Here is a 10,172-nt window from a genome sequence, read left to right on the forward strand (position 1 = left end):
CACTAAACAGAGATCTCTACTGCCTCTGATCTGGTGGACTCACTAAACAGAGAACGTCCCTGGTCATCTCTACTGCCTCTGATCTGGTGGACTCACTAAACAGAGAACTTCCTGGTCTCTCTACTGGTCATCTCTACTGCCTCTGATCTGGTGGACTCACTAAACAGAGAACGTCCCTGGTCATCTCTACTGCCTCTGATCTGGTGGACTCACTAAACAGAGAACGTCCCTGGTCATCTCTACTGCCTCTGATCTGGTGGACTCACTAAACAGAGGTCATCTCTACTGCCTCTGATCTGCTGGACTCATAAACAGAGAACGTCCCTCATCTCTACTGCCTCTGATCTGGTGGACTCACTAAACAGAGAACGTCCCTGGTCATCTCTACTGCCTCTGATCTGGTGGACTCACTAAACAGAGAACTTCCCTGGTTATCTCTACTGCCTCTGATCTGGTGGACTCACTAAACAGAGAACATCCCTGGTTATCTCTACTGCCTCTGATCTGGTGGACTCACTAAACAGAGAACATCCCTGGTTATCTCTACTGCCTCTGATCTGGTGGACTCACTAAACAGAGATCCCTGGTTATCTCTACTGCCCCTGGTCATCTCTACTCTACTGCCTCTGATCTGGTGGACTCACTAAACAGAGAACGTCCTCTACTGTCATCTCTACTGCCCCTCTTATCTCTATCTCTGATCTGGTGGACTCACTAAACAGAGAACGTCCCTGGTCATCTCTACTGCCTCTGATCTGGTGGACTCACTAAACAGAGAACTTCCCTGGTCATCTCTACTGCCTCTGATCTGGTGGACTCACTAAACAGAGAACGTCCCTGGTCATCTCTACTGCCTCTGATCTGGTGGACTCACTAAACACAAATGCTTTGTTTGTAAATGATGTCGGAGTGTTGGAGTGTGTCCCTCATAGAGATTGCAGGCTGTAGGGTGAAGATACCCCGAGACTCCGATCCTGGGTCTGTTTAGCATTTTCCTCACCAATGGTTAAGGTTAGGATTGGGGGAGGGGGACCTGATCCTAGATCTGTACCTAGGGGAAACTTCACCCTGAGCGAGAAGTCAGTCAACATTCCAATCACTTCCTTCTTCATTGGAAAACATGCAAATGCTCATCTCGGTCACAGGAAGAGTACACCTGCATCCCAAATGACACCCTATATAGTACACTACTTTTGACCAGGGCCCATTGGGCACTATGTAGGGTATAGGGTACAATTTAGGATGAAGTCCTGCATTTTATTATGACCACAGTAATAACTTCCGCCAGGTTGCAGTTCGGTTATAAAGACATAAAAACAAAGGGCTTTTTCAATAGTTGGAAGTGTGCCCCACCTGCACTCTTGTGGTTACAATTCTCACAACAAGCATTGCTTTCCAGTCCTCTGAAACAAAGTACTGTGGTTTTGTCTTTTTTACAGCACTGATCTGCACATTTTTTTTAAACCTTTATTTAACTAGAAGTCAGTTAAGAACAAATTCTTATTTTCAATGACAGCCTAGGAACAGTAGGGGGCAGCACAACAGATTTGTACCTTGTCAGCTCAGGGGTTTGAAATTGGAACCTTCCGTTTACTAGTCCAACACTCTAACCACTAGGCTACCCTGCACCCTGTATTGTGAGGCACAGTACTGTTGAACAGGATGATGGGAAATAACAAAGCCCTGACAACCTCCACAAGACACATGAAAACATTAACCCTTTATACACATCACTGAAAGCCAAGAAATGATTAACTGAATTAAACATTAGAGTTTAGAACTTTAGAAAATGAGACAAAGTATTTAGAAAATAAGTTTATTTGATGTTAGAGGAGTTACCAGACAGGACAACTGGTGATTCACGTGGTTGATTGTTTGACAATGAAATGGGCCCCTTCCCTCGGCCACGTTACTTCCAGAACCCACAAACAAATTGGTACCGAGGAAGACCTGTGTGCTCAGCCTTTACTAAGGCATATTGGGGTGCAACACATTGGCAGTCCAATGAAGGAAAACACTCAAACTGACCGCAACTCTAAACTTCACCCTAGTCTTAATTAGAACAAACCTAATTTATTGCCTAATGAATATGACCAAGGAATGTTCCTAGTTCATTACGTGTTTCAATAGTTCAGTAATGAAGCCCAGGTGGATTCCATACTTACAATACAGAGAAATATGGCTTCCAGAATTCATTCATTCATATTCAGCTGTCCCCATAGGAGAACCCTTTTTGGTTCCAGGTAGTTTTTGGTTCCAGGTAGAACCCTTTTTGGTTCCAGGTAGAACCCTTTTTGGTTCCAGGTAGAACCCTTTTCTGGTTCCCTTTTGTGGAAAGGGTTCTACATGGAACCCAAAAGGGTTATTCTACCTGGAACAAAATAGGTTCTACCTGGAACCAAAAATAGTTCTTCAAAGAGTTCTCGTATAGGAGACGAAGTGACCTTTTTAGGTTCAACATAGCACCTTTTGTACAGAGGAATCAACACAATGTAAAGGGAACCAGGCCCATATTCAGAAAGCCTTTGAGAGTAGTAGTACTGATCTAGGATCAAGGTCCCGCTGTCCATGTAACACCAACACATGTTATCTTATTTATAAGAAGAAGAAAACACATCCGAGATCAACCTTCCTTCTCTGAAGAAGATTTATAAATATCAGCCCTGATTTTTTTAATGAGTCGTCCCTCCTTTGACATTTGATTTATTTATTATTTATTTGGGGGTAAAACAACATGCCAGTCACTTCCTTCTTCAGTGGAAAACATGCAAATGCTCATCTAGGTCACGCAAAGACTACGACTATGTCCAAAATGGCACCCTATCCCCTATGTAGTGTACTACTTTTGTCCAGGGCCCATAGGGCACTATGTAGGGAACAGGGTACAATTTAGGATGCAGTTCTACATCTTAGTTTGACCGCAGTAATCACTTCTGTGAAGGTGCAGTGTGGTTGTATAGTCCTACATTTAAACAGAGTAAAACCAAAGGGACTTTTTGAATAGTTGGAAGACCCTTGTGTGTCCCATCTACACTCTTGTGGTTTCGTTTCTCACTACAAGCATTGCTTTCCATTCCTCTGAAACAATGTACTGTGGTTTTGTCTTTTACAGCACTGATCTGCAAATACTGCGTATACCTGCATGTGAGGCACAATACTGTTGAACAGGATGATGGGAAATAACAAAGCCCTGACAACCTCCACAAGACACATGAAAACATTAACCCTTTATACACATCACTGAAAGCCAAGAAATGATTAACTGAATTAAACATTAGAGTTTAGAACTTTAGAAAATGAGACAAAGTATTTAGAAAACAAGTTTATTTGATGTTAGAGGAGTTACCAGACAGGAAAACTGGTGATTCACGTGGGTGATTGGTTGACAATGAAATGGGCCCCTTCCCTCGGCCACGTTACTTCCAGAACCCACAAACAAATTGGTACCGAGGAAGACCTGTGTGCTCAGCCTTTACTAAGGCATATTGGGGTGCAACACATTGGCAGTCCAATGAAGGCAAACGCTAAAACTGACCCCAACCCCAACCCTAACCTTAACCCTAGCCTTAAACCTAACCCTGGTCCAGTTGTAACCAATGAGGAAATTCAACATGGGTTCGCAGGTCAGTCACGTCCCTCTAGTGTTTCCCATCGTACTGGTACGGAGGAGGTGGCTGGTAATAAGAGCTAGCATGAAGATGAGCGTGTGTGGCAGGCAGCATGGGAGGAGCTTGTGTGGCAGGCAACATGGGAGGAGCTTGAGGAGTAGTTGCCATTTCCATGTTGATTGCGTTTCTATAGCTAAGATCCATGGTCACCTCAGCCGAGGAGGCTTTTTGGATTCTACGGGTCATTACCAACGCCAGAATCATTACAATGGCCTGCAAGTAAGAGACAATGAAATGGGTTTTAATTTCAACCTATAAGATATGGCTTGTATATTGTAAACAGATGCGTTGTTTAATACTTATTTTATTAAAAATCAAGCATATCTTCTTCCCTTCCTCTTCAATGAAGGCTGTTCTCTTTTTTTTTTCCTGCCCAATGTAATTAAGGCTCGTCATGGCCGTCAACAAAGTGTTTGGCTTGTGAGACCGATTGGAAAGGCATCTTAATCAGCGAAGCTTCATTAAAATATCAAGTTTGATAGGAGCAGAACAGTGACATTCACTTTGTATCTATGTGTTGTAGGCAGGCCTACATTATTTGGCCTTTGTATCTGTGTTATAGGCAGACCTACATTATTTGGCCTTTGTATCTATGTGTTATAGGCAGATCTACATTATTTTACCTCTGTATCTATGTGTTGTAGGCAGACCTACATTATTTGGCCTTTGTATCTATGTGTTATAGGCAGACCTACATTATTTTACCTTTGTATCTATGTGTTATAGGCAGATCTACATTATTTTACCTTTGTATCTATGTGTTGTAGGCAGATCTACATTATTTTACCTTTGTATCTATGTGCTGTAGGCAGATCTACATTATTTTACCTTTGTATCTATGTGTTATAGGCAGACCTACATTATTTTACCTTTGTATCTATGTGTTATAGGCAGACCTACATTATTTTACCTTTGTATCTATGTGCTGTAGGCAGGCCTACATTATTTTACCTTTGTATCTATGTGCTGTAGGCAGGCCTACATTATTTTACCTTTGTATCTATGTGTTGTAGGCAGATCTACATTATTTTACCTTTGTATCTATGTGCTGTAGGCAGGCCTACATTATTTTACCTTTGTATCTATGTGTTGCAGCTCCTGTTTTGGATGTGTGTAAAACCCCCTCCATGATGTAGGCGACCTGTGTAAAACCCCCTCCATGATGTAGGCAACCTGTGTAAAACCCCCTCCAGGATGTGTCAATGCCAATCATGAAACGACAGTTGAACATCTTGGTGAATACCTGTGTACCTCGTATTTAGAAGTAATTTTTCTTGTAACAATAGTTTATTTTCATATTTATTTGTATTTATTTGGATCCAAAAACCCTTACCCTAGGCAACACAGGTTCAACAGCATTACGTCATGTCTTATTTTATGATATCAATAGGCTACATTTGACTTGTATTTATTGTTGGTGCTTGTTTTTTGTAGAATTTGATTTAAACCTAAACTTATTAGAATGATTCAACATCCTGGTTTTATGGTGAGAACGTACGTGGCGTGCATACAATGCAACGTCTGGAGAAGTGTGAATGCGATCTGTAACATGGTGGCAGGGCCTGGGAGACGGAGCAAAGTTTGTATTTTTTTTAAGTAGACAAGTCAGTTAAGAACAAATTCTTATTTTCAATGACGGCCTATCCCAGCCAAACCCTAACGACGCTGGGCCAATTGTACGTTGCCATATGGGGAAACCAATCATGTCTGGTTGTGATACAGCCTGGAATCGAACCAGGGTCTGTAGTGACACCTCTAGCACTCAGATGCAGTGCATAGGACTGCTGTGCCACTCAGGAGCCCCCCACCCACAAAACAAAGTACAGAGAGATCCTTGATAAAAACCTTGTCCAGAGCTCTCAGGACCTCAGACTGGTTGTGCTCTTCTACGATACAAATGCAGCACTCACCGTAATGACCACGTAGAAAATACAGGTGTTCCTCACAATATTCATGTCCATGTACATCTTCACAAGTAGATCAAGACAAGGCTGCAATGATACCAACAAAGGAATTACACAATGAATATTAACACCAACAGTTCTATGTTATGTTTAGCTATTAAATTAGAATAACTAGACTACTGTACGTATAGGAAAACCAACACTCACTTGTTTGTAAACAAAGCCATGCTGTATGCAGGGAGAAAATACACAAATTTCAGTGTTCAGTCCATACAAGTATACAGTGAATGTTTAATTTTAGACCTTTATTTAACCAGGCAAGTCAGTTAAGAACACATTCTAATTTTCAATGACGACCTGGGAACAGTGGGTTAACTGCCTGTTCAGGAGCAGAACGACAGATTTGTACCTTGTCAGCTCAGGGATTTGAACTCACAACCTTCTGGTTACTAGTCCAACGCTCTAACCACTAGGCTACCCTGCCGCCCCAGACAGTGTAATTTCTGTACATGTAAGACCCAGTCTGACCTCAGTAAAAACACAGGACTCTCGTCGGAGAGGATCGCATGTACACGAGAAGGGGACACGAGAACCCCAATCTTCATGCCCATTGACCAATCCACAGCATTCACCCTGTTCAGAGTTTTAAGAAGAGTGAAACAAGAAACAAGACGAACGGCAAGGCAATTCACATTTAATTCAATATTTAACAGAATGATTTGAAACGTACTTTCGGGACCACCTATCAGTTTTTCTGATTGTTTGTTGTTGATTAAAGTGAAACATTTAATGACATGGGTGTGGATGTCTTAAGATCTAGTTTAGACCAGTTTAACTGATTATTAAAAAAACACATCGTGTTAGATAATAACTTACAATGGTTTGCAGTTGCATCAGTCCTGGTACCACATCTCCTCCATTTGTGTGCAACGGGATGTATCCTTCATACCAGGCTTTCATCATATTTGGAAGCTGGAGATTATTATTTTTGTTATTTTTTTTGAGGGGGGGATTGGACACAGAATTAATTAAATACCAACGTTGTTTTTAAATATTTGTTTAATTACATTTTGATGGACTTGAACCTGTAATTCTGTCCTACCTGTGGTGGAAGGTAGTAGATCAGAAAACCCAGTCCAAAGCATCGCAGACAAGATCCAACTGAATACTGCATCACCCCATGAGGAAAGAAGATAATAAACATGATATATTTTGGGCAGTACACTGTACCCCATGATGTACTTGACTTGGTCTTAGTTAAATGGGTCAAATAATAAGTATTTTATTTGTTGATTATACCAATGAGATGTTGGCGTTAATACAGGGGATATCTGGGGTTGAGCCATCGGTTTTTGGACTTTTCAATGAACACGATGTAGCTATTTATTATTGAAGAATATAACTTATAAAGCCTCAGGAGCTCAGTTCAAACATCTTCCAGGTTTGAGAGTGGTTACATTTTTCAAGCCCCGTCCCTCAGCGGTTTACAAAATAGCATCAGGATGATGGCAATGTTTGAATCCCAGATGGCCCCTTTAAGAACTGAACGTACCGTGATCAGGAAGTTCTTGTTCTTCTTACGAGCTCCATGCAGACCCGTGATGCCAAGGAGAAAGGAGACCACACCTGCTGTGAAGATAGTCCATCTGACTGGAGACAGACGTTCATCTAGGACCTTCACCATTAAACACACCCCCTCAGACAGACGTTCATCTAGGTCCTTCACCATTAAACACACACCCATCAGACAGACCATCTAGGTCCTTCACCATTAAACACACACCCATCAGACAGACGTTCATCTAGGTCCTTCACCATTAAACACACACCCCTCAGACAGACGTTCATCTAGGTCCTTCACCATTAAACACACACCCATCAGACAGACGTTCATCTAGGTCCTTCACCATTAAACACACACCCCTCAGACAGACGTTCATCTAGGTCCTTCACCATTAAACACACACCCATCAGACAGACCATCTAGGTACTTCACCATTAAACACACACCCATCAGACAGACTTTCATCTAGGTCCTTCACCATTAAACACACACCCATCAGACAGACGTTCATCTAGGTCCTTCACCATTAAACACACACCCCTCAGACAGACGTTCATCTAGGTCCTTCACCATTAAACACACCCATCAGACAGACGTTCATCTAGGTCCTTCACCATTAAACACACACCCATCAGACAGACGTTCATCTAGGTCCTTCACCATTAAACACACACCCATCAGACAGACGTTCATCTAGGTCCTTCACCATTAAACACACACCCATCAGACAGACCTTCATCTAGGTCCTTCACCATTAAACACACCCATCAGACAGACGTTCATCTAGGTCCTTCACCATTAAACACACCCATCAGACAGACGTTCATCTAGGTCCTTCACCATTAAACACACACCCATCACAGACCTTCATCTAGGTCCTTCACCATTAAACACACCCATCAGACAGACCTTCATCTAGGTCCTTCACCATTAACACTTGCAGTTTGTTCCAATGCAGTTACACCATTAAACACAACCCATCAGACAGACCTTCATCTAAACCTTCACCATTAAACACACACCCATCACAGACCTTCATCTAGGTCCTTCACCATTAAACACACAATGAAACTCATCTAGCCATCAATCTGAAGAAACAGACATTCATCTAGGGAGAAAAACCAGAAGAACATTTATATTATTCACACACCCATCAGACAGACGTTCATCTAGGTCCTTCACCATTAAACACACACCCATCAGACAGACGTTCATCTAGGTCCTTCACCATTAAACACACACCCATCAGCAGACCTTCATCTAGGTCCTTCACCATTAAACACAAATCAGACAGACCTTCATCTAGGTCCTTCACCATAAAACACACACCCATCAGAACAGACCTTCATCTAGGTCCTTCACCATAAACACACACCCATCACAGACGTTCATCTAGGTCCTTCACCATTAAACACACACCCATCAGACAGACTTCATCTAGGTCCTTCACCATTAAACACACACCTCAGACAGAACCATCTAGGTCCTTCACCATTAAACACACACCCATCAGACAGACTTCATCTAACTCCTTCACAAAACCACACCCCTCAATATGAAAATACAATACAAAATAATTTTCCATGTCACACCCTGGGTCTGACTAACTAATAAACTAAAACACACATTTATACAGAATATTGGACACCAAGGCGTATTACAATAGTTTCCGTTAATGATTGATTAAAAATAAATCCAACACAATAACATGATATTTAAGTGTTGCGTTACCACTTGTAGGATTGTGAAGAAAAGCAGCCAGCCTCTAATAGAGCAGGAACAACACATGTTGCAGCTCTGGTCTCACCTCTGACTCGTTCTGAGAGAATGTGCATTGAAAGAAGAACTCTGGGGTTTGTCATTTCCTGTAACTGACAAGTGTCTTGACAGTGATTATACAGAGTTCCTCTTAGACATCAGGTTGGTGTTCATTGGTGCACATCATATAAAAACACAAACCCAAAATGTTTCTTATTGGACAGGTTCAGTTAGTCCCTCCCAGTTTGTTATCAGTCTTCAGTTTGGTGCCTAACGAATACAACCCAGGACTGCTCCTGATTCATAAGGTTGTGTTATAGTTCATGACCCCACGAAGACATGCAAATTACAGATGGATTCTATACAGGTTATATGGGGAGTACTGAGGAATCAACACCATGTAAAAAAGGGAGCTGGGCCAATATTCATAAAGCCTCTGAGTAGGAGTGCTGACCTAGGATCAGATCTCCCCCCACCATCCATGTAATCTGACCTAGGATCAGATCTCCCCCCACCGTCCATGTAATCTGACCTAGGATCAGATCTCCCCCCACCATCCATGTAATCTGACCTAGGATCAGATCTCCCCCACACGTCCATCTGACCTAGGATCAGATCCCCCCACCGTCCATGTAATCTGACCTAGGATCAGATCTCCCCACCAGTAATCTGTCCATCAGTCCTTCATAATCTGACCTAGGATCAGATCTCCCCCACCATCCATGTAATCTGACCTAGGATCAGATCTCCCCCCACCGTCATCTAGGTCCACCATGTGTCCATGTAACTGACATGATCACCGTCCATCTGACCTAGGATCAGATCTCCCCACCATGTAATCTGACCTAGGATCAGATCTCCCCCACAGTCCATGTAATCTGACCTATCCACCATGTAATCTGACCTAGGATCAGATCTCCCCTACCATTAATCTGACCTAGGATCCATGTAATCTGACCTAGGATCAGATCTCCCCCTACCATCCATGTAATCTGACCTAGGATCAGATCTCCCCCACCGTCCATGCAATCTGACCTAGATCAGATCTCCCCCACCGTCCATGTAATCTGACCTAGGATCAGATCTCCCCCACCGTCCATGTAATCTGACCTAGGATCAGATCTCCCCCCACCGTCCATCATGTAATCACCTAGGATCAATCTCCCCCCCATCCATGAATCTGACCTAGGATCAGATCTCCCCACCGTCCATGTAATCTGACCTAGGATCAGATCTCCCCACCATCCATGCAATCTGACCTAGGATCAGATCTCCCCC

The 10,172-nt window shown here is 42.6% G+C and overlaps 1 protein-coding gene across 3 annotated transcripts; it reads right to left on the reverse strand.

The window, feature by feature from the left end:
• Positions 1-3,307: 3,307 nt before the first annotated feature.
• Positions 3,308-8,153, reverse strand: LOC135530576 (tetraspanin-8-like). 3 transcript variants are annotated; one of them, XM_064958874.1, is made up of 8 exons: positions 7,333-7,418; positions 7,125-7,289; positions 6,675-6,740; positions 6,449-6,544; positions 6,101-6,205; positions 5,780-5,800; positions 5,579-5,659; positions 3,308-3,881 (listed from the first exon to the last, which is right to left on the reverse strand). In XM_064958874.1, the coding sequence occupies exons 1-8, from the start codon at positions 7,372-7,374 to the stop codon at positions 3,639-3,641; spliced, it is 819 nt and encodes a 272-aa protein (XP_064814946.1). In that variant the 5' UTR covers positions 7,375-7,418; the 3' UTR covers positions 3,308-3,638. The 3 variants fall into 3 exon arrangements, 2 of the variants coding, with proteins under 2 accessions (XP_064814946.1, XP_064814947.1); XR_010453868.1 differs by adding an exon at positions 8,139-8,153 and having other exon boundaries at positions 5,780-6,205; positions 7,125-8,058; XM_064958875.1 differs by lacking the exon at positions 5,780-5,800.
• Between the last annotated feature and the right edge of the window lie 2,019 nt (positions 8,154-10,172).

This window comes from Oncorhynchus masou, unplaced genomic scaffold (genome assembly GCF_036934945.1).
Source record: "Oncorhynchus masou masou isolate Uvic2021 unplaced genomic scaffold, UVic_Omas_1.1 unplaced_scaffold_1384, whole genome shotgun sequence".
In the NCBI taxonomy this organism is placed as follows: Eukaryota; Metazoa; Chordata; class Actinopteri; order Salmoniformes; family Salmonidae; genus Oncorhynchus; species Oncorhynchus masou.

Coding starts and splice junctions, on each gene's coding strand:
- LOC135530576 (XM_064958874.1), bottom strand. CDS start 7,374: ATGAACGTCTGTCTGATGGGTGTGTGTTTAATGGTGAAGGAC. Junction 7,290..7,332: donor TGTGTTTAATGGTGAAGGAC/CTAGATGGTCTG, acceptor ATGGTGAAGGAC/CTAGATGAACGTCTGTCTGA. Junction 6,545..6,674: donor TCTACTACCTTCCACCACAG/GTAGGACAGAAT, acceptor AATAATCTCCAG/CTTCCAAATATGATGAAAGC.